This window comes from Anopheles darlingi, chromosome 3, assembly GCF_943734745.1.
Source record: "Anopheles darlingi chromosome 3, idAnoDarlMG_H_01, whole genome shotgun sequence".
Lineage (NCBI taxonomy): Eukaryota > Metazoa > Arthropoda > Insecta > Diptera > Culicidae > Anopheles > Anopheles darlingi.
In genome coordinates this window covers 52604542-52632041 of record NC_064875.1, presented here as the reverse complement: position 1 = coordinate 52632041, position 27500 = coordinate 52604542, and the positions used below count along the sequence as shown (strand labels likewise).

At 48.1% G+C, this 27500-nt stretch overlaps 1 protein-coding gene across 6 annotated transcripts in view; it reads right to left on the bottom strand.

Annotated features, from left to right (window-relative positions):
- Positions 1-27500, bottom strand: part of LOC125957319 (cyclin-dependent kinase 14) — a 106715-nt gene that overhangs the window by 22335 nt on the left and 56880 nt on the right. For all 6 annotated transcript variants that reach the window (XM_049689947.1, XM_049689946.1, XM_049689948.1 and 3 more), the window contains one exon: positions 16662-16856. In XM_049689947.1, coding sequence (XP_049545904.1) covers positions 16662-16856 — 195 coding nt within the window. The remainder of the gene's footprint in view (positions 1-16661; positions 16857-27500) is intronic.

Here is a 27500-nt window from a genome sequence, read left to right as displayed (position 1 = left end):
GCACGCTTATACTGCTGCCGGTGGCGTTGGGCGTGATGGTACTACTACTACTCATCCGATGTAGTTCTTGTTCTAAGAAGAGTGTCAGAGTGATTCGGTTCGTTGGCGACGGCGGTGGCGGAAGCGCGCGCGCACACCAACTGTACCAATATTTACGCAACAATCTTGCGGGAAACTCACTTAGCAAAATTTGTTTGTACTCACAGCAGTTGCACCTTGGTATCGATGTAACAGTAGAGTCAGATATCAGCGGGTACGGAGTCCAACAGGACAAGTCTGTTGGAGGATAGTAGCAACAATTTCTTTCAACTGAAACCGCGGAAAAAAACTGAATACCTAGAGAGCCCGTCGGTCGCATCTGCGACGTTCCTTTTGTGATTGTACCATCCGATCTGATGGCATTTCACCGGCGGGACCGACGGGATTGTAACGGGATCCAAATTTAATTCCCGGCCCCGAGCACCATCCTCATGAACCGCAAGAAAATGCGAGGTTCTGTGATAGGCTCTTGGCATGGCAATCGGTTTCCGCGGTCCGCACGCTTATCGATTATGCCGGTGCGCGCGAGATATGATGACGTTGGAGAAAGGTGTGCTCGGAAGTGGAAGAAACGGTAAGCTTTCAAAAGGTGACATCTCCAGCCGCGCAGATTTCCCGTTGGTTTCTAAGCCACCGCCGCTTGAGGAAACGCCATGCTTCGGTTCACGAGGAAAAGCGGCTCCTGAACCGAATTGATTTTGAACGATTGCGTCGCGCGCCGCCATCTGCGCCCGGCACCGGATCGAGTATCAATCGATAGACGCGCGCACAGTGCCAACGGGGGGAGCCTTTGGTGGATGAGCACTTTGACGAGTGTAGCTCGCCGGGAGCGCTCACCGTTGTTAACGAACTTTGATCAAAACATAGCGATACCGTGGAAGCACCACGTCACGAGAAGTTTATCGATTTTTAATCGTTGATGGCGCTAAATTGAATCTCTAATGATCCCTGAAATTACGGAAGCCTTTTCCGAGTGGACCTGGAAGTTGAGCCAAGCTCTAGTAATTGCTGCGCTGTGTTGGCTTTGTTACGGAAATCGTGCAAAAACAGAAAATCGAAAATCGAATTTCCATTTAACTTTTGGGAGGGCTTCTCATCGACGCTAGAGCGAGAGAACGCCGTCCATGGCCGTTGTGTTGTCACCAGCATATACCACCGACCGACCGACCGACCGGGCGACCGGCGGACCGTCACACCAAACCGTGTAGCCGCATAAATCACGGTTAAGCGGGCGCACGAACCGCAAACCAACTAACCAACCAACCACCGACCAAACTGATGCGCGCGATCAAGAGCGAAGCGGATTTTTGGTTTTTGGGGGAAAAAAAAAGTTTCTCAGAAATCAATTTCACTGGCCATTTAGTTTCAAATGTTCCCCAGTGACACGCCAGACGGCGGGGAGGGTGGTGTGTGGTCGTGCATCCTCAATAAATTTCCATTACCGTGGATTATTGATTAATTTTTAATGCTTCTCCCCGTTGGCCGCCTCTCATCGTGACAGCGGCATTGTGTGGCCACTTTCCCACGTGAGACACCCTCCGCCGGTTGGGGGGAAATGGGGAAGATCGCGTTTGGCCAGCGAGGCAAGAGAACGATGCTCGAGAGCATGTGCTGCTGGTGCTGCTGCTGCTAATGGACCGAGAGCCACGCCATACGGTTTTCCACTTTTGCAATGAATTCATTTCAGAGTGGCGCAGAGAAGAGGAGAGCAATGCAGTAAAGGAGAGGACAGAACGTACACGTACCAGCGCGGTTGTGGTCAATGGAGAAGCGGGAGTGCGGGGAACCAATTTTTGCTTTTAAGAAAGTTGGACAGCAATCATTTGTCGCCCCGCGTTGGCAAATATAGAGTCGAGATAATTTTATCGATATTACAACCACCACCACTGTACTTGTATGGGTGGATGGTGTTGTTACACGACCATTCTGACAGTAGGTGTAGGGGCGCGAGGTGACGTTAAATGAAAATGCAAATAGCACTCGCTGTCACCAAGGAAATGATGATCGAGCGATAAGAGCTCGACGGTCGTGGAGGCTCGAATATGCTTGTGACATTAAATTATGATCCATCCATTAGGAACTCCCTAATAGCGGGAGAGGAATGGCAAATAAAATGGAGCCCGCCGGGGCCCGTCTTGCAGCTCGGTGCTTACTACCGCAGATACAACCCAGCTCATCGGTTAGAGCACGAGCGTCAGGTGAGAAGTGGAGTATAAAAATAAACACACACTTTTACGAGTTGTTGGGAACAAATTAACGAAACGGAAATGATCTGGAGAAAACCACCCTCGTTCTTCTGGGCACATCCTCTGCCAGAATGGTTTGTTGGCGTGCGTTACGTCCATCTGTCAAACTGGGTCAAATGTCCAATTCTGACTGTCGCTTCGATGTCGGAAGAGGGAGAGAGAGAGAGAGAGACAGTGGTAATGGGAGTGAGAGTCACATTAGGTGGTGACCGTTTACGGAAACACATTTTTCTCGGGGGGCAAAGAAATTAGCTATTTACTCTCTTCCTTCACATTGGCTGACCAATATCTCGTCATCACAAACAATGTTTTATGGACGTGACCTGGCGGAAATTGATAGCTCAGGTCAAGCCACTTTGAGGGAGAAAATGATCCTTCAAATTGTATCAATAAAACAGTTGAATAGCAGCTAATAAATTGCTGAACGTCGAGCTTGGTTTAGCTCGTTTATCGTTTTTCGCAAATCTGCATATGCATTACGGGGTTTATCAAGATTTTTGATTCCTCTCGGTGGTCAAATTTTGAAAAATCAATTCGAATAGGGAATTTTTCGATTAAAAAAATTCTTTGAACGTAAATGATCTCTCATGCAATTTCACCTCAAACTGAGAGGCTGAGCTGTACTTAAGCATCACAATGGTACTGTTTTGATGTTTGAAACGAAGCTTCCTTCCCATCGGTTGCATTGTGGCACGCAAATTTTGCGCGACTTTGACGAAAGGTTTTGCGTTTTGTATTTCCGATTCTGTCTGGACAGCCTTTCACTCAAGTGATTTCTGAATCCAAGCAAATATTTATCTTTTCCCAATGCAAGTTCACAACAACAGTTAAATTGCATCGCTTCGTCGTAGTAGATTGCCTTTCACTCCATTCCGTGTTGTTTATCGATTTATCGACAAATATCGGATGGGAAACCAATCAAATCCATCTCAGATTGCACCTGCTGCCAAATGAAGGACCGACCAGAAGTCGACCACAACCTCCATGGTCCGAGTCTAACACTGTTGGTGTTTAAAAAAACCAAAAGAAAAGCGTCAGTGGAAAAAAACAAGGTTCGAAAGAATTTCGTTCAACCTTTCCTGGTCCTGCGGGGGTTTTTTTTTTGCAATTTTACGTTCACATCCGCCGGTCGGTCATTCGATGACCCTTAATGATAGGGAGGGATTGGATTGGGTCGGCAACGGCAACGGGAACCAAATCATTCCGTCACGGACGATGGGTTCACACTCACCCCCTCCCCGAACCCCCTTCGGGGGTTGTTTTTCACATTGCTCATAGTTCGGTCTCGGCCGTTCTTTCACAGAAAGAACCTAGCCGAAAGCGGTTTGTGGTGGTGGTAAAGGCTGTAAAAAATAATGGCCAAGCGGAAGGATGGAACCTTCCCACGTACCGGGGGGACCGTTTTGGCTGGAAACCACACTCCAACAAGTCTCTGGCGACGATCGGACAAACCGGACACAGCAGCATTTGTGTGGATGTGTGTGTGTGCGCCAGCGTCATTGCGTTTTGGGACAGTTATGTGGTTCTTTCCCGACGCTCGATGTGCCAATGTGTTCTGTGTGTTGCGCCGGCCAACAGCCGGTGTCGTTGGCTATCATCTTCACACGTCATTTTCAATGGCCACATCAGCCACCTACATCGTTGCGCCACATGCGGCTCACCGAACACAACGTTTCCTTTTCACTGACACTCATTTCACTCTTTTGACTAGTCTTCCACCACCACCAGGAGGATGAGCGAAAGATGAGCTAGGGAAAACACTTTGACGCTACGCTAGCGAATGGTCTGGTCTGGCATGGAATTTGGTGTGGGTGTGAGGGAACAATCTTCTGCGCGTCACGTTGTAGAAAACCCGCATAACGGGGACGCAGCAAACGGACACTGTTGATTCTGCCCGTCGCTCCGTTTGTTGCCATTTTGGATAAAATGTCAACAATTTTCGGTGTGTTGTCCGCCTCTCTAGTAGTTCTGGTATAGTCTGGAGTACACCAACCGGTACCGGGAACTGCTGAACCTAGCGAAAGACGATAATTTGCCAACGTTATTCCGGTTCGCTGGTCGGGGGGTTCGTGGGATGATGGCCATCATGCGTAGCCGTAAGAATCGTTTGGTAACGGTATGCGCCTCCATTTACACCACCGACCGTTGCGACAGAGTGGCGAAAGTAGACGATGCTTTGAAACATGCTCTGGAGAAGCCTACGGTTTTGGGGCTATTTGGTTGCTGAGGTAACACCAGCAGAACCTGTAAGCAATGCTCTGCTGCTTGAATGTGACTCTCCGTTTGTAGCTCAGGACTATCTTTTCTATTAAATTTAGCTGTCAGCTTGGCAGGTTAGATCTCAATCATTCTAAGACGTGCCGCAACTAATAGACAATTTGAAACGAATTGAAACATCCATCATTTTGTGCGCTAGAGGAAAAGCAAAGCATGACTTTCGTGCAAAAAGCGTCCTAAACAACCAAAGGTCACGGCAAAGTCTCATTTTGAGGTCGTGAATAATAAATCGATTGTGCGGCCGGTTTTACCTTTGTTATGCTTACGATGACTTGGAGTTGGAATCTTTCTAGTCCCGGAAAAAGGTTGCTGCTGGTTGGTCTTCTCTATGGGTCAAGCAGAGAACTTTGGAGCTCCCCTCACCGTCTGTTTCTCACTCTTCTTCTCGCCACCCCATACGAAAGGGTTGTTGATTTTGAAAATTTCCCAAAGAACAACCACTACCCGTCCACCGCGAAATGGCCTATCTCACTCAAAACAAGATTGTGCTTGATAATGAGGGATGATGTTGGGGGGAGGTAGGTGCCTAAACCAGTGAAAGGTGGAGGCTCGCTTCGTTTCGTTTAATAAAAACAACCGAGCCAACACGATTTGGTAACGCTACAACAGCAGGAACCAGCAACAACGGTGTTGCGCCATCACAAGACTGTCGCTACGATAAAGCACCGCAGCCCACCACATCAGAACAGCAACAGCAGTAGCGGTAGCATAGGGCAGCGGCGGTTTGGGAATATTTTCAGAGAAAACTTTCCCAAAAAGGGAACATAAACCAACCGACCCCTCGGCAAGGAGCAGCACTGACGATGGTTGAATTTTCTCCATCAACCATCAAGAGCCAGCGAAAGGAAACCCTTTCAGGAGCCAGCACCACAGCAGCAGTGCCGGCTGCTGCTGCTGCTGATGATGATGCAGGATTCATTTTTAGCTAAAAATGTTGCTACAAAAAGCCCGAAACGAGATTAAATCCCTTTCCACACATAAAGCAGCACCACATACGTTCCTACCCCGTGGGAATCGCGTTGTGCTCGCGCTGATGCACATAAAATGTTTCTTTTTAAAACTTAATAATGCCGCGATGACTTGTTATGGCGCCTGCAGAGCGCCATGATTCGCTACCATTTCGGGATGCTGAATTCAGGGAGCGGGCGAGGGTCGAGCTTTACTACTAACCAGTTTTCGGGGTTCATCATACGGAAATGAGTATGATTTATTCATACAAATTGTTTTTCCTCCCTTTGCCAGCTGCTTGCCGCGGTGTTACTGACTGAGCGCTGACATGACCCCACCCCCTGTGGAGCAGCATCGTGGTTCGCTTTTCGCTTTTCACTTTCCGCTAAAATGCTAAGACATTTTCACAGCTTTTCAAATGAAGGCAGCAAAGTAGAATGCGAACAATGAGCACCCAAGCTAGAACAGAGTGTGTAAAAGCACTGCACACGACGACTTCCACGCCATTCTGTGTGTGTGTATGTGTTAGAATAGATGACGTAGCCGGCACACTACGAAGGATTCATCCACGAAAAATGGGACTTGGCGAGCGTTGTATCATGATTTATTTAATTTTAGTACAACGCACACACCACCACTACCATTCCCTTCTCTTCCCGATGCTAGCTAATTTGCATGGAAAATTCATTACCAACAAGCCCTCTTGCAAAAGCGTGTGTGTGTGTGAGCGTGAGAAAATGTAGCAGCAAACGGCACGGGATGAATCTCGGGTGTGTGTGTGTATGTGTGTGTGGAGGTCGATGAAAAATTGGGTCACTAATGGTGCTCCCAGATTCGCGGGTGCCTTAACGAGGGCACAGAATGTTCCACCCACCCGTACCATTCCCCTCCTCATTGTGAGTCATACTGTTACAAGCCACCACTCTTCGCCACTCGAACAAAAGCACACACCAACGGGTTGCGTAACAATGGTTCGAGTACGTCGCGAAACCGGAACGAATGCCTGCCCTGCCATGGACAATGCTACTACCCGGGTTCTGCGTTGGCTTTCGACATTTTTTCTGCACACTCCAAGACCGACGCGAACGCAGAAAGTTGCGACACTTTATGGCGCACAGCCGTCGTGACACAGATAGTGGATAGAAAGGCGGGAGAAGTAGTATAGAGTACTACTACATGCTCGCCCCTACCCCTACAGGAAACGCGGAAGTGACGGAAATGTCTCGCCTGCCAGTGCGAACCAACCAGTAGGACCAACCGGCGGCTGTTATCCTTTTTCATTACGCGCTCAGCTGAATGCGCTTGCCCGGGGGCGAGGTTGCGCTTACGCTTATGCAAATGCATTGGCCGGGGCGGTTGTCGACAGCACACCGGGGGCCTGGTGCATTCGCCCTTAAGGACCGGCGTCAGCCTCGTGGTGTTTCGCTGTTCTCCATGTGAATGGGAGCGAACAGTCGGGACAAGGGACGACGACGCGATTTAGTGAGTAGCGCTACGCCGAACCCTGGCGTTTGCTTTCGTCGCCATGTGTTCCACACTCTGTGTGTGCGCTGATAATAAAAGAATTGTTTTACTGCACCGAACAAGATATGGGCGATGTCGCTAAAGTGAAGGGCAGGGCACGAATGTGCGAGCATGTGATACGTTCCTAGAAGCCACTAACAGAATTGCGAGGGATTTCATACATTGGAATTTTATATAACAAATTGAGATAGAACTCAACGGGTTACATTCCTGGTTTTATATGTTTAAAAAAGTTTTCACCGAATTGTTGAAAACATGGAAAACCCAAAAATTTACCACTAGTTTTCATGGCACCATTTTAAGCCCAACCGAAATGCTTTTCGTTGCACGCTGCACGAGCTGCTAGTGCAACTGCATCGACCGTCATCCGTACCGGCATTCAGGAGCATCCGGATACAGGATAATGCTCGGGGAAAGAAGAAGAAAAAACAATCCGGTCCGCGGGATGTTGGCGCCGGTTTTAATATTCCATGGCAACGATGTGGCCTCTGTGATTCAAGATATGGGCTCGTAAAGTAGCTTGATATACGACACTTTAGCAATCCCCCCTCCCAAAAAAAACCAGTAGCCAGTTGTTGCGAGTAGCTTTAGTTCGGTGTTTTATGTGGTGTAGCGAACAACCGAACAATAGAAAGGGAAAAAGCATTTGAGCACTTCGGAGTTACCAACGGTGAAGCACCCAAGTGGCAGCTGAGGACAAAAGAGTTGACGAACTCGAAGAAATTGCCTTTCCAAACATTTTATGAATGTTGCGATGCTGATGTAAACAGAAGGTAGAGCTGACATCAAGAATAATTGATGCTCCCGAATCATCGAACGAAATGAGCGGCTTTTGGGTGGTTTAACTAGCAAGGCTTAGTTGTATTAATCCAGCAATTAATTTGCCAGCTTAAAATGTCACACCTGGGCCTGTTATCGGTACACTTAAACGATTCTAGTGGTACGCGTGACCTTCCGCTACCTTTAGCATTACATAATGAAAACATGCGACCCACACTAAACCGAACCAATCTTGATCATCGTTAAAGCGAAGAAATGTTTACAGCTTGACGATACAAGCTCCATACCCTCGCGGACTGGTCCACACGCCAACCACACACACACACACACGCCGCCAGCGAGGATTACTTTATCGTCTCACGTATTAAAACCTATTCCTCGATGTACTCCTTCCGCTCAAAGTAGTGTTCTCATTTGCATGCATATCTTGGTAGAAGAAATCTCCACGATACCGCCATCAGCGGAGTAGCTAGAGTAGTAGTAACCAATGTAGTAGTAGTGGTAGCAGTAGTAGTACCGCTGTTTGGTGTAATAAATACTTCTTTATCGAACACGAATAGCTACTACTTCACTGCAAATGAACGCCATTGGCGAGCCAATGGCAACGACATTTCGCCAAAATATGTCGCACCCAGTTCCGGGCGTGGGCCGTCGCCATAAAACTTAACAACCTGCCCACACCACAGTGGAGGTCACGACGGCGGACTCCGGCGCGTCCGTCTAACACGAGAGTAGAGGGGCACATCGTTAAGGGTACGAGGACGGTACACGAAAATCGATTCGACTGCTGGCTTCGGAGGAGCGGGACACAGTCACGAATGATGGCGATATCCTGATCCCGATCCTGGGACATCGGGAAACTCCCTTGGCTTTATCAGGGCGCAACCATTCGCGGCCAATGGATATCGTTCCTTTCGATCTAGCCGAGACGGGTACGGCCGAACGAGTAATTTGAAAGGAATGAAAATTTATATTATTGTAATTCATAAGCGCGTGTCTACATCATCGTCCCATTATTGGTCCCATACACACATACACACATACACACACACCACCGGCGGTCGACCATCCTCCTCCTGCAGAGCCTTCGAGAGCCACTGTGTCTCAAGAGACTTTCGTGCTTCCGTTCCGTGGGTTTGGTTCTTGGTTTTTGGAACGAGTGTGGAGAGGGGGAAGAACGGAGGCCCCTCCCCTCTCCTCCCGGGTTTGTACCATCCTAACGATGGTGTTATTATCGCTCGGTGAACCATGGTCACGTCTCGACCGCCCGATTGATGGAGACATCATCATAACGCTGAAATCCCACCGGCGAACGATCGGGGTGGAAGTTTGAAGTGAAGGAGCGTTGTTCAGCCAGTGCAGACGCCAGACGCCAAAGCCCGACATTATTACGCTCTAATATCGGCTACTCCGATCCGTCTCATCGTTTGGTTAACGAGCGAGCGCGAGGAAGTAGGATAGGGTTCGAGGGTAAGGGCGGAGCTATGGGTATGCTGCATCGCTTCTGTAACAATAGATGCATCTGCAACGGGCAGGGAATAATAAACCGCTGATTATCATCCGTATGATTATCTGATCAAAATATTGACAGAACCTTTGATGTTTTTGAAACATTGCGAATAACATGAATAATTAAGCATGGTTCGAAGCATGTGGGGCATTACATTATTTCAATCCTGCTTCCACAAAATGGTGTGTCAAAAACCATCAAAACTCCTTATGAATGTACAGGTAAGATGTCACTTTCTTAAATGCGCTTCAAAACCAATCGATAATTGAGAAACGGCTTAGTGAGATGGTGACATTTTTGCAAGACAACCCTCATTCTCTTGCTATACAGCCTTCCTTGATCCGCTACTGAGGTGTTGCTTGACACTTTTCTTATCCCAACTATCGGGGGAATACAATCTTCCATTCCCGGCTATACGACGACACACACACCTATTCTTTCTCTTCCGTGTGCTCTCAGCCTCAGAGTGTGTGTTTCCGAGGTTCAGTTTGATTAGAAAACAGGAGCCAGGGACATGAACAGGGAAAGGATGAAAGTGGAACACATTTTACTGATTAGATTATGTTCAACTAATACAGCGCCACAATCCACTCACAACCGCTCCTCCAGCGAGCGAGAACCACGACACTGGCACATTCCGTGTGCCGGGTGGTGCAGCAGCCAGCCAGCTAGCAATCGAAAACCCAAAATCAATTCAATTGAGTGATCGATTCCGCTGGGAGTAACCCAACCCCGCAGTAGCGCTGGCCTGGAATTGGGGTTCACTTCCCCGTGAAAGTTAGACCGCGTGGGGTGTTGGTTTGTTTTTGGATGATCTTCAGTCTGGCACAACCGAAACCATTGGGGAAATTCCATTGGGAGGCAAAATTCACGATTTCATGGGGAGCGAAAGGATTCCTCCGCGCACACACACACACACATCCATCGCCTCTTCCTCGAATTTCAGCAATACACAGGACACAGGTATACAAGTGAATGAAAACCGGCGGCCAACGAGATAGCGAGCGATTGTCTTTTGCGATGGGAACGGGAATTGAATTTGAAGAAACCGAACCTATCATTCAAAGCGTCAGCCTACCGAGGGCACGAGCGTGTGTGGAAATTCCCCCACATCGCGGTACAGGCCGAGCTCTTCGTCGGCCCCCCCTCCCTTACCTTAATCCGGCCACCATATTCGCATCGAGTGTCCCCCGGGGGGAAACGAATTTCGAATCGATTCATGAGCCACACGAGCACGAGTTTGGGGCAATGGTACACCGAGAGCTGCCAAAATTCGATTTTCTACCCGCCCCCCCTTCCGCAACCACTCGATTTCTTTCTTTCGCTCCCCTCTATCATGAATCGATCACCTACACCACGAGATTCCTTTGCGTTTCATGTGTTTGAAGGACAAATTGCCTGGTCAGCGACTCGCAATCAAAAAGGGGGAGAGACGAATGCCTGGTAGTACAAAAAGTAGCATAGTGGAAGAGGGGGTTGCGGGGTGGGTGGGTGAGCGGCTATCCGGTTCGCAAATCACGTGTCAAAAAGTGCGTATTAATAAACATTGACGCGATGAATAATAGATGGTGCCCGAGGCAATTTTGATTTGCGGATAACAAGATGGACCGGGGGACCATCGCTCTCCAGGATGGATAGGCGGATCTCGGTAACCACGTCGGGATTCATTATTTTCCCATTAAATAATTCGGCCGGTGAGATTTGGGCAAAATGGAGCATTAATCGAATCGGGCCGGATCGAACAAAATTAAATTTGAAACAGAATCGGTGTCCTGGCGTTCCTTCCCTTGGGGTGGGAGGATTTCCGCAAGAATTTCCTTAAAACAAGTAGCACGTCGATTCTAGAGCGTATTCACTGTCGATTGATTGTGTGATGGAGAACTTTCTCGAACGGGAAGTGTCGCAATCTTGATAGGTAAGTGGAAGTATGGCACTTTATCATTTCAATTCCCGGTTGCTTTCTGACTGCCTCGAAAGGCAACACACTAGGCCAGCACAAAACAATAATGATAAAGTTTATGACACCAGCAACAGCGCGGCGTCTTTCTGATATAATCTGGCTTTTATCGCTCGTTCTTGCCAACGGGTTGTTGGAGGATTTGAGCAAGTAAAGCATAACTACTGCAAAAGCTTAGCGTTCGAACGACACTGAATCCATTAGCATAACAACAAGCCGAGGGCAAGCCAAGGAGCCAGGCGGCAAAACCCTTGTTGGCTTCTTGTTTGGCATTTGGCAAACTCACAGCACAAGTTTTTCCACTTCTTGACAAGGCAAAAGTTATAATTCGCCGCCCAGACCCAGACTCTGTCCCCTTTTATCTTTGCAGCACACCACCGTCACCTTAACGGTTGAGTTATGATGTAGAGAGCTACATTTCGAGCGGCATTTCTACTACAATGATCAACTCCAGCGCGAAGAGGCAATTCCCCTGACACTAGTGCCTAGCGAAAAGGTATAACGTCCATGAACGCGATCGCGAATCTTCATAATTTGACATTCCACGTCCAAGGTTAATGCTATCATGAACCTTTTGGTGTTTTTTTTTGATTTTCTTTTCCAAACTCAGAATCAAGTGTACTTGAAAAAGAACCGAGACGATTGTGACCAATGCTCAACCACCAAGTGGTTCCACCAGCGGAGCCTGATGAAACTGTCCAGCAGGAAACATCATCCAGGCATTCCAATTTCACTTCAGGTTTGCATTATGAAAAATGGAATAACTTCGTCATCGTCATCGGGGCACAGAGCGAGTAAGTCCCACTCGTACTTCCTGAGGTCCCCTGTAATCCCGGTTACGGAAGACCTTGTGACTTTCGAGAGGCCAACCACTTTGATCAAGACGCGACACACGAATGAATGGACAAACAGAAAGCACGCGAGAGGCTCACAAATAACCGTGTGCCGTGCTCATTACACCCCGGCAGTGGGAAATTGCATTAGCAACTGTCACGCCCGAGAAGTTCCGGATAGGCAGGGGGCGGTGGTGGCAAGCTGCGCAAGATTGGGCAAGTGAACTCAACGAGCACAGCGACGAGACCCATCTCTGGCACAACATAAAACCAGTCTAGACCGGTTTTATGTCGGTTTTCGGTGTCATTTTTCCGCCAGCCGGTTGCCTCTCGAAGGTGCGCGCGGTGCTCTCTTTCTCTTTCTCTCTTACTTTTTGATTCCTGCTCATTTCGTTTGTGCGCTTTCCCGCGTATCAAATGAGGAAAAATGTCTATTTAACGAGTTTTATTTTTGTTTTTGCCACTCGCTTCAAAGAAGCCAGAATGCCACCGGATGTAGAGGGATTCGGCCTTGTTTTTTTTTTTTGGCAACAACGACTTTTCCCGAACGAAAACGAGAGGCCATGCCATGTAACCGATGCCCTTTGATGCGATTAGGATGCGACGGGTACGGTACATGCGAAAGTAGCGTGGCTTTCCACGAACATGGCCAGGCGGGGCGAGGCGGGCACGTGTCCCGGTGTAGAAAACTTTATCCCCATCGACGGTTCCGGGTTGACTTTTTGCAGCAGCAACTTCTGAATGTCTGAACCCAAACGGCAGGCAACGCGAAGGCACACAAATTTGCAGAAAATTCAATTCCGAAAGTGATTTCGTGCAGCAGCATTAGCAGCAGGAGTACAGAGCACTGTAACATCATCTCACGCTTTTGCGTAAGTGAATGTTAGTTTTAATGGTCGATTCGGTACCGGGGATTGAAGGAATGGGGAGCGGCCATCCCAAACCGGTGGTGCCATTTGCTAACGAGTAGAAATTAAAATGTAGCATCATGGGCAAAGTTTGCGACAGCGCCAGACGGCCAGGCGGTAGTGGTGATTATCGTCACATAAAGTTTCATGAAGCGTAGCCGATTTGTAGCGCGATGATAATCTGAACGTACAGCGCGGAAACATCTTCACTTGCTATTAGTTTTCACACGGAACACGCGGGCATTAGGATAGCGGAACAATAAATGAACCGTATATTTGACGAAAATTACCTCCACTGTTTGGCACCATTTTGAAACCCCCTTTGATGATAAACCATTTAATTCTTATCTCAGATTTGTCAGTAACCGCCAGCGCAAAAAAGATGAAACATTCGCCAAGTTTTCGCAATCATGAGATACCAGGCGCCTCCATCTCCTGATGATATCCACTGCTAGCCCTCGAAACTTCCTTTCTTCCACGATAATCAGGTGCTTACGGTACGTGACACCGGACGAACGAACGAACGAACGAACGAACGAGCGAGGGAATTACCATCAGGCGAAACAGCGTCAAACCACCAAGTGATTAATTTAAATTAATGGTACTAACAGACATTGACTAACGGTTTTCGGTTGCGACCGTTCGTGGTGTGGTGTCCCGGTGCGGACCGGGAATCAGGACTCGAATATTCAAGGTTGTTGCGGGAAATCTTTTCCACCTTTACTGTGGCACTAGGAAGAAGGGATCACATACCACTCCTCGCCACGGCCACTCTTCAGGTGAACTTTCGGCGCGAAACGATAAAAGATTGCCGAGGCCTCGCGGCCTATGTGGGATCCGGACCAAACACGGATCTGCTTTCGCTTTCGCAGTAACGGGGAACCATAAAAATGTTTGTTGGCAGGCAACTTGTTGAGTGAAGTGGTTTACGCGCGACAACCCCAAAAAACCCAGGCTACGGGTCCTCTCACCTTCGGCCATACTCACTCACACACACACACACACCTGCTGGGACGAGAAAACTTTTACAAAACAACCATAAATAAAATTCCACCCTAAACGATGCGCCGTAAATCGGACGAAAGGTCCCGAACTCGGCGCACGCGGACCGGGATACTAGATCCAGCCGCGGTAGCTACTAGCCGCCGTGAGTTTCTTATTCGATTTCGTTTTCTTTTGATGCTGCGCTCACAAATCGAGCATGATCGAATGAGACCGAAACACGTCAGCCAACGTCAACGAACCACAACGGGCGAGGACATTTTCGAGGTGTAAGCGCGATCAACGCAGAGCAGCGCGATGATTTAAAATAGCACAGAAACAAAAACCAAGTTCGCGGAACTTGGGAAGGGGGGGGGAAGGGAACCCGGAAGAAATAAGCAAATAAAAAGCGACTTTCTCCAACGAAATTGCTTAAAAGTGTTCATGGCATTCTTCCCGCTAAACGCTTTACGGTGCTGGTGGTACGCCATTAACCATTAACGACAGTTGGTAACTGCTTCATCAAAGTGGTTTGATAGGCTCCCAACACAAAAAGGAGCTAAAAAGGTAAAAAAAACTGCTACAAAAAATAGGTCCCGGAAACCGTTTGAACTCCACTCCTGGATGGGTGCTTCTCAATCGTCTTAAATTGCACGAAAACCGAACCCGCGAAAATAGCGAACAAAATCCGCGATAAACTGCTTTTAATTAATCCTCCATTTAGCCTCGCCGGGTAGGAGTGTCCTTTTTTTTTTTTTTGGAAAGGAACAGAATTGCGCGCGAAAATGAGAAACGGAAAATGGGAAAGAAAAAATGCAGAATCTGCCATTCAATTTTCGCGGTTTTTATTCGCTATATAGCGGGGGCGAGAGAAAGGATTAGCCTTACGCTCGGTGCGCGTGGTGGCGCGCCATTATAATTGAAGCATAACTTTCTTTAGGCTGCTTTGCTTACATACGCGGCATAATGTTTGCCTTTTTCCCTACTCTTTAGTGAAACCTAAACAATTAAATTATGCCGGGCGCTTGCCAAAGCTTCTCGGTTTTTCGCATACCGGTCACAGGAAGCCAGTAAGCAGCGGCAATCGATACATAAATCCCGCAGACGACGGGACTGCTAGACGCCTGCTTAGAGCTTGCTTGCTTGGCTTGGCTTGGGTTTTGGTCCAGGAGGCCCTCCCTTGCGAACACTGTCGCCGATCAGGATGAAATATTGTCACCCATTCGCTTTCATTAGACTCCGGTTACGTCAGTGGTGGGTTTTGGTTGGTGGTTGGTGCTGCCACCATGCCACGAGCGGCACACGAGCGCCACATGGCTACGGAGAGAGCACCTTCTTACCCACCAGCACCGACCAGCACCAGTCGATTGCTTGTCGCTCCACCGATCGTTAGCGAATGGCGTTGTTTACGTTGTGACATTGTGTATGTGTGTGTGTGCGCATAGTGGAGCCAGCCGATCGTTGGTGCGATAAAGTTATGTGGACCTCCTCCATGGACCATAATCATAAATTTATTTGCTCGGGTAAAAATATCCTCCAACCGAAAGCGTGGCCCTGTGGCTTGGACATCGTGGACCGAAGAAGAAATCCATAAAAGCAAAACGCCAAGAACGAGAGTTCTGGATAAGAACAACTACATTTGATTCGATTTAGGTAACTGAACGAATAACGAAGTTCGTCTACGGCGAATATCGATTCCAACTGAACAGTGTATCCAAATGTAAATGGAGATAGAACTTAATGTAGAACGTCGGTGCTCCACGTAGAACACAACGTGGCCAAATGTTCATATAGTTTAGTCGCTCACCGCCATACTTAGCTTCGTTCATGTAAAAAATATGTAGCTACAAATATTGATACAAATCTTGTAGCGAATCCTGTGACTGTTGCTTGTTCTGCCACAACAAGCGCAAACCCTCTCTCCCTCTCGCTGTCAGCAAACGCAGGAAAAGTTGTAAAACCCATTAGCACTCACTATCGTGCTGCGTCGAACAACATCTCTGGTCAAAATGTCCGCCCAAAGGCAACAGCAAGCAACATCGTGCAGCAACTGTCTTACACATCCTCCTCTTCGATTGGACGCGAGGCCGAGGCCGAAAATTGCCAAAAGTTCTGCGCAATGCCCACCGAGGGGGGCCATAGGGCGGAGGATGGAACGGCTGCAAATGGCTTTGTAAACAATCGGCCTGGGAGAGAGGGAGGGAGTGTTACGCGCCAGGAAGAAAACAGATTAGTGTGACAGGCCATTCCGAGGGTGCCTACGGCCTCCCTCGTGAATGGTTGGCCGCTTGGGGCAGCCACCCTACACTGTGGCAATAGGACAAAGAAAGGAGCCCCTGCCCCCATTCGCAGTCGTCAAATTATCTTTCATAATCCAACCTGGTAAACCGGGAAGCACCCACCAAGCCAGCCAGCTAGCACGTGAGCGAGCTAGCTGAATCCTGGATCACCAATTGCCAAGGATTCGAAGTTTTGTTTTTTCTTTTTCTTTTCTCCCCGAAAACCTTCCACTAGAACACCTCTTCGGAGGTGCTGTCGAGCTGTCACCGGTGACCTGTTGGAGGGGACAGCTGCAGAGCAAACTTCCTCCCCTTCCCCCGTCTTTCATGTGTTGCGTGACTTGGTTTGCGAGAAACGGTCTCTGTTGGTTGTACTTACGTTTGCTGTACGACTTGTCGGCCGGGATGTTGCCGTTTGGTTCCAGTCGGTCGAGGTACTCCTCGGATGTGTAACCGTTGAAGGGCACTTTACCGCCACGATTGTGACCATGTCCGTGATGGTGGTGATGATGGTGAGGAAGATGATGGTGGTTGTTCTGCTGTGTACCGTCGTCGCTTTCCTCGCGCGATATCGCTGTTCGTGGTGGTGGAGGGAGAGGTAAACAAAAAAAAAAAGAAGAAGAGAAAAGTCAGGTAAGTATCGTCCAAGAGATGTTATCACACGGTACGTCATTTTATTCTTAAAATTCATTTAGTACGCTTGAGGGATTGAAGTATCGTTAACTCGTCGTTGGTGGAATAATTATGATAAATATTAAAGTTCTTCAATCAGAAGGTAGGCAACATCATGGAAAACAATGAAGCAGTGTGAATCAGGCCTCAGCAAGCAATTTCACGAGTTCATCACACTTTTCACTGGCAAAACACTTCATCTTATTCCTCTGCACAAGTGGTGCTGGTTGTTGGCAACATAACTGCAGTAGCGCTTGCTCTATTACTGACAACGCCATTGCAGACAACCAGCTTCTCACTGACGCCACCCCTCCCCCCACATTTCTTTTTGTGTAATTGTCATTCGAGCTCCAAAGCTGAGTGTCATTGCGAAAAGTGCATGATTAGCCATTTAGCGCAGCGTGCGGGTTTTTCATTTAAACAACAACAAAAAAAAAACTCACCATAAGCCACAAAAGCGAGATGTGAGCATTCTCTAGTACTCACTACCCTATCCTGGCATACATCCTCACGTAAGGCATTTTGCCGACTTTTACAGTGCATGTCTCGCTGTCTCGCTGTCTCTTCTCTTTCGCCCTTTGGCTTTTCTGTAGCTTTCGCTGTACAGGAAAGTTATGCTGATTAATGATACTTTGCCGGGTGTATGAGTGAGGTGGTGCTGAACTAATGGCGCCAGCCAGGACACATCTGCCTGGAGCGACGGGATCAGTATGGCGCACTGTTTATAGGGGAGAAGCCAAACCATAAGGTTTTGGAGGGCTTTTTTTAGTTTTTGTTTACCACTTGCCATGGAGTGGAAAGAATCCTTTTTACACTGCTCGGTAGTCAGCCGAATGGAACACCTCTTTATAATTGCGCCGAGTGGCACGAACGTCCTTACGTACGAAGCACTTCAAGTTTCAAAATGACATTTCGAGCAGAAAAGGCGAAAGAAAGCAGCAACGCTCCGAGCGCGTAAAAGTGCGTATTGCATGCACACCATCACCATGGGAGAAGGTTTGAAAAGGGACCCACCAATCCAGAGTCCAAGGGCACAGGGCATAAAGGGCACAGTATGAGATCAAGGTTTTGACCAAGGTAAGCGACCCAGAACGCGAGATTGCTTCTCGAGACCGTCCGTAACTCCTTGGCGCGCAAAGAGTCCTGCATGAATTAATAATCTGCTTCACGAGGGCAATCAGTGATCGTGGTACACGATCCCATGGAAACCGGTCACGGTCCCAGACCGGTGGCCAAGGGGTTACCGTACCGTATCCGAGATGACAGTTTAATACGGGAACCGAAGAACCGACACCAAATTGGCCTATCATGGTTTCCACATCGCAACCCGGGTATCAGTCGGCCCGACACAGTGCCCGCCAGCCAGCCAGCCAGCTAACCAACCAGCCAGCCGGGTTAATCCTTGGGCGTGACCAAGCGGAAGCCAAAACTGGGTCAATTACTGGCGCTAACAAACCCTCCACCTCGATTCCTGTTGCCAGCGAAAAGGGCCAGCTCGGGTGTAGGCCGAGTGTGCCGAGTCATCTAGCGGGGTCTTGGCCCTGGCCCGGGGGCCCTCTCGGAGAGAACGTGCCTCGGCCCCAGCAGATGCTGTTAGTCCCGAGGTATTAGGTTGATGGAAATTTAAATTTAAATGGATTTGCGCCTGGTAGATCGAAAGCCAGCCACAGGACACACCACCACACAGAGAGACACACACAGAGTTCCTGTGTCTGTGCATGTGATTGTAAGGGTTAGAGAAAGAGAGAGAGAGAGAGAGATAGAGCGGATGAAAAAGAGAAGAGTACCAGTGAAGAGAGCGAGTGAGCGCTATTGTACTTGCGGCACTACTTTGACTCAGTCGCACACGTTGCAGGTGCTTTCTACCGGGCGTAGAACTCGATATCCTGGCTAGGACCGTGGTTTGGGGTAAGCCATCTTGTGCCGGTTTTGTATGCAGTTCATTTTCAACACTTCGCTGAGTCCTTGACACACAAAACCTCAGGATATCATCATGGTCGGCAGCATTACACGATAGCAGTATGGCTGGCACGAGGACATACGAACGGCCATCGAGAGAGCCTGCCGCCAGCATCATCGCCGACTACGCAAACCGAAAAGCCACCAGCGAACGAGGTTATGAGCACCGGTGATGGTGATGACGGCCATACTGACCGAAATAACCGTTGCTGCGAGAAAGTAAATATGTCCCCGGTGAGTAATAGCGAGAGCGGGAGGCGGTCGAGCGCGCCAGGGATATCAAACACCGGTAAGCCTGCCCGGTAAGGACCGCCAGATAGTGTGAGGGGAGGGACTGGGGAACCGGGAAGGTCCGCATATATGAATTTATTCAGATGAATAGTCTGTTTACATGAACCAAACAGCACGGACAACGATATTGGCACTTGGCGCGACGGCATGGGGATGTGCAGATAGCGAACGAACGCTTCGTAACACAGCTCTGGTTAGTTACCATCCGGAGGCAACGAAGTTATTTGAAAAAGGTTCAGAAACTGACGATGGATCCGCCGGATGAAAAGTGATCCCGGTAACGCAAAGCTGAACAGAGAGGTTGTACAAAGGGACAAACAGAATGTATTTCCACTTTATCGGTTCCATCGCATCTTGATCTAATAATCGATGGCAATTCTGGTAGCTAGAACCGATAATTCCTTAGTTGAGGGAAACTTTGCGACAACAACTATCTTACAGAGAGAAGCCAATTTGACCAAAAGTCGACGAAATTCGATTTTCAAACGACATTTTCTATCCACAAAGAACTTTTCAAAGAGCGCGGTGGTGGGGGGTTTCGATCAGAAATGACCGACCGGATAGTACGTTTCATCTTTTCCCCATCCCATCAAACAATGCTTCTTGCATCTCCCAGCCCGTGTCTAACTTCAAGTCCCGGACAATCATCTTCAGCATCTCGGACAAAATCAAAGCCCCAGCCCTGCTATCGCATTATTGGCAATCCTATTGATGTTCCTTCAGTTGAACTAATTTAAGGGTCGGCGCGCCACCGTCGTTCATTTGTTTCGGTACCCTGATGAAGTCTGGACATTGTGGTACCGACCGTCGGTTCTAAGGTGGAACCAGCGGAATGGAACGACACGTGCCATACCGGTGAAGGACGTGGAAAGTCATTTAGATGGTTAGTTGCACAACTTCGTTCCAGGTTCTTGTCTTTTAGCGAAACGAGTGCTTGATTTGAAAGCTGTTGGGCGCGCCTCAAGATACTTGAAGAGAAGAAGAAAGGAGTTTTCGAAAGCATTTTTTGTTTAATTTTAAATTGGCTTATAGTAGGTAGTACAGGATGTACACTTCGATAAGATAAGATTCAATCAGACTCAAACAATCATTCAAACACAGTGTCGTCATCAATTCAACCAGTAATGATAGAGATTCTCTTTTCTTGGTTATTTGCATTGCTATCGATGTCAACTGGTATCAACAGAGGTTTCCTTTTCGCCGGAGCTTCTCTACCATTGCCATTACGCAGACATTTCTTTGATGACGAGCGTGCTTTCAATGGAAAAATCAAATTCGAGAACCGTAATGCAAGAGGCGAAATCATCAACGACCCATTCAACTAGACGCAGGCAAAAGATAGTTCACTTCAGGTTTGGTTTTGGTGTGGGGTTTGTTGATTTCTCGATTTTGTAAAACGTGATTGCACTTACCAATGGAAAGCACATCAGACAATCGAGCTGGCAATTTCCCACAAATCGTGGGGCACCCACTCACCCACTCACCCAAGTGGCAACATGATGGAAAATGTCGATCAGACTGAATTGCACACTCCGTCCTACCACCGAGACCACGCGCGACCAGGAAAGAGACACTGTGCTGAGAAAGCTGATTCGTCAATGTTTGAAGTCGGTAAACATCATCATAAATCACGCAATGCAGTTGCTCATTTCCGACGCTCCGAGCGCCATCACTTGGGTGCAAGCGCGTCTGTTCCCGCCACCCTCTACTGCACACGGTTCGGACCCGATTGTGTCTTTGACAGTCGTGGCCCGCGGCAGCGACGGCGGCGTCCGCGACGTACCAGGTTGTTTGGGAACGGGCGCGCAGTGTGAGATGATATTTAATTGAAAAGCGGAAAATTAACTTCACAAACTGCTGTCAAACGATTGTATTTTAATTAACCAGTCATTCGTAACAGTTTGTGAAGAAGCTCGAGGTTACACAGTCGGCCGGCTCTCCCGCAATGCTGTCGTAGTAGGCTTTTTGCGGTTTTTCCCGCTCGGACGGAAGTTTTCGTTGGTCGGAAAAAGGTGGTTTGGAGGGGCGGTAACAATGACAGACCGGCTGTGGGCTGACTGATACCACAGGCCCCTGACAAAACCTTCATTACAGCGCGCAGTCCTCGTAAGTTCGGAGCACTCTGGCTCGACACGCCACCAACCGATGATCGCGTCTCGTCTCGCGGTTCGTAATATTTAAAAGCGTGGTTTGGTGTACCGTTTGCTGGCATCACTAATAAAGTGGTGGTGAAACGGAAATGTGGCCTCCCGGTCCCAGTCCCAGTCCCAAGTCCCGGTTCCGGTCTTTGGCCTGCACACGGTCGCCAGCCAGCTAGTCACGAGATACAGAGAACGAGAGATGCGGAAAGTTATTACACGATTCGCATGAACTACTCTTTCGACTCAACGGTCGACGAACGGACTGCTCACTGAGGAGGCTCTAGTGGAAAATGGTTTTACCAGACGGAAAACACTCGATTGCTGGCTGAGAAACAGCAGCCGGCTGGCCGCCTGTTTCGGTCTTAAGACAAAACCCCGAACCAACGAACGACGCTCGTAAGATGATGTAAGGCGAAAAGTTTGTCAATGGCGGTCCACAACCGCGGACTAGAGGGTGGTACACTCGGTAAGGGAGCACTCGAGTAAGGAGCGTGGCAGCGCTAAGTGGCAAATAACATCGTCGTCTTGTGCTCATGTTTTACACATTGTGCGTCGTTTGACTTTTGCAGCTAAGTGAGCGAAACAGAAAACACTAATGGAATAATGTTGAGTAAAAGTTTTGATCATTTTGATGCTATAACGATGTGTGTCCAATGACTGTTGTTCACAGGAATTTAATGACATTGATAAATCATTAAAATGCTATTACAATCGAATTTAAAATTATATCTTATTTACCTACTCGACCCAAGATTAACATCACTTTTCAACAAGAAACATCATTTGTTACTCGTCACAGCAGTAATTTGAAAATCTCCTCTTCAGGCGAGCACTGTAAGGACTCGGAGAGAGACGTTTAAAGTGTCATCACAATTTAAGCAAATCCTTGCACCCAGGGCTGGACCATTATCCTAGACTCATTTGTCTGCCACAAATGGATACATCTAGTGCTGTCAAGCGCACTAACCACTCAGCACTGCCGCACTGTTGCTGCTGTTGCTGCTGCCAACCGGCAACGAGAACTACGTTGTAACGTAATTGCAAAAAGTAATTAAACTAATTGCAATTAGTCTAATTGCTGTGAATCAATTTATTTATATCACACGTTGACATTGTTCCGGCGCAGGATCTGACTGGATTTTCCGCCAGATTGGCGGATTCAATCGACATTTGTTTCAACCGTTGCCGTCACCGTCGTCGTCATCGTCGCGCACTGTTCCGAACGAAACCGAATGCCTGTTTAGGTGGAGGTTGTCGCTCGTAGTAGCGGATATGCGCACCATGTGTAGCATGTTTTACAACCGGGATCCAGTCAGATCCGCGGATGGCAGTCGAAAGCTAAATGAACTTTCACAAAACTTCACGGAAACACGCACGGCAACTGGGAGGGCGGAATGTCGAAGTATATTGATGCTGATGGACATATGACATGCAGGCGAGATTTGGTGGAAATTTGGAAAGGATCGGAAAGCGGCCCGTGGCTAATGGTGAGCAACAGAGTTCAATTCGAGGAATGAATTAAATTAAGAAACGAATGAAATATTCAGTTTGTTTATCACATAATAAACCATTGAATGAATGAAATGAACTTGTATAAAATGTGCAATTGTCCAAAAATAAAGCAGTAACGAGATGCTCGTTAACACTATTGCCAGTTATTGTCGTTATAATGATTATAAAATGCAGTGAAAGGAGCAACTCTTGACACAAACGGGAACCAATGTTATTCAGCATAAAAAGCACAGAAAATCAACTCTTATACTGTAATCAAGAGAGAAGAGAAGCCAGAAAGATTCATGGGATACCCTCGTGGTTGGATGACATAGCTTCTCTCTACTAAAGCATATCAAGAAGACAAGCAGTCACCAGCAACCAGCAATGCTCTCGGCTACACCGAGAACGGAATTCCTCGCTGACGTGATTTTTAATTTGATAGCCACGTCAGGAATTATCTCGAATTAGCCACAAGCGTTGCGGTGAATGGTTTTAATTAAAAGGCACACGATTCGGGCTACGTGATAGCACATCACCACCACCAAGCATCAGCAAAACCCCCCCGCGTGTCACATGCAAATTCATTCAACCATCAGCCGCCAGACGGTTGGATCATCTCTTTGCAACATTCTGCCACATACACCTTCCATTCCGTGACGGCAGCAATCGTGCGCTTTTCGGAAATGGGAATGGCATAAGGCAGGAAGGAATGTACAGCAAGCGGTATGCTACACCAGCATCATAACTCACACAGTGCCGTCTAGTAGTAGACGACGGTGACGACATTTGCCCTTCACGATGTTGGCGCGAATCGAGAATCATCATTTCTACACGCTTCATTTCATGTGCCTTCCACTCTCCGTCCGTCATCCGTTCCGGTTCGTTTGCCGGGTGAATATTCTAAATTTTGTTAAAAACCTGTGCGAAGGATGGTTTTGTGACTGAGGCAGTGACATTGCATCCGATCAACTACCTCCGCACCAGCAGCTCTCGGGAAGCTGTAACAGCAGTCTACAGCATATTGAAGGTCAGTCAATTACGTTTAGGGCGTTGCCACGGGCACTCCAACCGCTCGATTAATCTATCTTTCCTGCTCGGATGCACGGAGGGTGACGGAGCAACAACGGTTGGTTTGTCTGTTTGTTCTGTCAACCATAAACTGTTACTTTCATTCTCCCTTTCTAGACCAACCGATCGGGCGAACGAGCAGTGCCCACTGGGACCGCGCGCCGCCACTACTTATGATTTATGATTCCATTTCCCTTTTGTGACGACATTTCATTAATCACAGACACACCGGCGGCGACGTCACGCGGGCTATCGAAGGTCGTCGCGTGTTGGCTTTCTATTGATTTCCTACCCTCACACATTGACCGATAACCGAATGAAGCGGCAAGGCGAAGGCCACAAGAGAACGATTTGAATGCTGGCCAGCCCCCCGCCGTACCAGATCTTAATTAATTGGTCCTCTTACAGAAGGCGGCCGCTTGGCAATGAGGGAATAAATAAGGAAAAATGAAAAAATAAAACAGGAAAATACAATGCCTTGGGTCCCCCATTCCGAAATCAAGGATAAGGTAGCCGGATGTTTCAGCATTCCGGACACGTACATTCGTAGACGCTGGGATAAGCAGTATTGCCGCACTCGAATATTCTGGTCTCGTTTAATTATGAGGCCATATGACGCACGCGTGGTCGCGAAACCCTGAAGGGTGGTGGGTGTACTTAGATTGCTCGTGATTGTAGAGAGGTTGTAGTACTGCCGCTCCCTGTCGTAGTCTAGCGAAATGTTTCCTTTGTTGGGCGAAACTAAAGTTTACATTCCTGGAAGCATTTAAGCGTCACACAACGAATTTAATGAAATGAAAAACGTCACATTATGAGAATTATGCTGAAAGTGTAGGCCGCTAAATGTCAAACAATCAATTTTGCAAATATTTACAGGCTGCTTCATCAAGACAGAACCTATTTAAATGTTGAATAACTCCGCCATTTCTCATCCAATATGGAAAATAAACAAGATTTATCTTCGGTTTACTGGCATATACCTTACTCTCCACAAAGTTCCATGGAAAAAAGACCGGCGCCGTCAAATCGCACAGTTCAAATCCAAACTATCTATTTTCACAGTTTAACGATTATTTTCAACGTACAGCCCAACAATTTCAGTGATTTTTTAACGTGAATCGATCCATAATGAAAATGGCATAGACTGACGTTTCAGAATGTTTCCGATTTGTCCTATTCGGAAGAAAAACTGCGGGATTGAACTTTATTAATACAAAACACGAATCTAGTGTTCCAAATAATTCTAAGACACAGGAAAGTAGAAGCGTATGGTGCATTCCCGGCCGGCAGTGAATGTCCAACGGTCGGACTAGCCAGTACCCGAAGTGCACTTCTCAATAAACTGTGTAATGTAAAATATGCTCCATACGACATTATGGGGATGGTACTGCACATGCATCCTGCCCCTATTGCACCGACCATACTTTGAAAAATCCATCAACATTTCGTCAAAAACTCGTAGCACGATCAAATTAAATGCTTTATTGGGTTATCCCCTCGGTGAACTATGGTCATAGCAAGGCGAACATCAATCTGCCAGATTCCGGACCATGGCCGTGACCCGAAAGGATATACAAGCTGATGTGATCTGAGCTGTTGAGGTGGGATCCATCGTGGAAGGGGTTGATTCGGTTTGCAGAAACGTAAGTCCTACGTCAAGTGCTACGCTGAAAAGGGGTTTAACCAAAGTAGAAACATGAAAAGTGCCATAAACCTCGGGCCCCCCTTCTTCGTGCGCCATCGTGCGTCATCGCTACGTCGCTCAGCGGGAACACCATCAGGACGGGCGACGTTGTTGTCGTTGTCGCAAGATACGTTAGGACATGCTGTGCTGTGTTGTACTGTGCAGGGACAGCAGCAGCAGCAGCAACAGCAAACTCTAATCAATCAATCACTTGAGCGTATGCTAAAGATCCTTCGTCGTACCCACGCGTGCCGCCCCCTGGATTGCATAACCCTCGTTGTGAGGGACCAGACGGAGACAACAACAAATAGAAAAAGAAAATCCCAGGGTCGTTTCCAATCTCCCTCTCTCCTTCAGCATAAAAAAACCCCTACATACCCCATACCATACTGCGGTAGATGGTCGCGTAACCTTCAACATCAGCAAACGCCAACGCGAAAGCTACGCTTTGAGCAATGGAAGCAGCAGCAGATCCCGCTTGGATATCGCACCACAAATACACCCATTTGCTGCCAACGCCATCGTCAAGCAGGATTTGCCAAAGGACTTTTGGTAACAACAACGGGGCACCCGAAATGGTAGGACTCATCGGATGGTGATGTGGCAAAACTAAACAGATGTTGGCCGTCGCCGTGTGTCGTGGGGTGTACACATTGGGTGCGCAGCAACATTAGCAGCACAAACTTGTAGCTCGTTCGATTCGAAGACAACATCCACCGGGTACACACTACCCGGGACCGCTTGAATCCGGCAAGCGTGAAAGGAGTGAACACGTTGTACGTTGTGCCTGTGTGTGCCGCCGCCATTGTTTGATTAGATCAATCAATGTTTATTGGAACAGCTGCGGCTCATTGGGTGCCATCATGAGCAACAATCGTGGTTCGCGTTTGCGGCGTGAGCTCGTTGGATTTGATTCACGCCCGACAGCTAACGTCTTTGGTTAACGCCAGTTGCGGAGCGTATCACGAAGCAGACTCCGGACCTACTCCGGTGGCAAATACCGTAGAGGGCCCACCATTCGGCATGTAACATTAAATATTATGTTACGAGGCAGCGTCAGCAGCAACGCTTGGTGTAGCATATAAACCACAAAACATCTCATCTGAGAGTATCGAGAGCGCAGGCTAAGCTATCGACGAGTCCTTGCATACACCCTCCTGCCGTGTGTCTCGAGGAAAGTTTTTCTCGATACTTCCTGGGAGTATCGCTGCCTGCTCCGTCAGCTGGCGGTTTTCCGGCGATAGGCCACTGGAAAACATGTAATTACAGCTAATTAAGCCACCGTCTTGTAAATGGCTTCTACTGGGGATCACGATGCTGCTGCTGCTCAAAAACATGAAGCCCATTAATATGAAATGAATCATTCAAACATAGCATAGCATAGCGCTCGCGTCTCGTTCGTGCCGGATGTGGCGCAATGCTGCTCCAGGGCGGAAAGCGGGCGGAACGAGCAACGAAAAATGTAGCCAGAGGAAAATGGTCTGCAAACAACAAACGCCCTCTAATCAGTCACGCGGTTGAAGGTGTTCCATCAGCCAAAAACGAAATGAACCATCTTGCAGCAGCCAGTGTTGTCTCGGCAGCATACAACACCATGGGTACCGCCGGAACACCACGGGACCCACGATGCCGCGAAAAACGCCCCATTAATTCTGTAATCAAGTTCTCGGAACATTACGCCTTCCGGGTGCGCGAACGGTAAGGACCTTTTCCTTTGCCACGTCGGCGAAAGGGATTTGGCATTCCGACCGAGACGTCAGCGCGCAGCGCCAATGTGTTTAAAAAGGAAACAATGAGAACGATGACTTTCCTCAGGGGAGGAGGCAGATGAGCACGCGTGTCACGGAAACTGGCGACGCAAAAACAAGTCATTAAGGATGGTTGTGGCACTCGACAGAGAAAGAAAGCA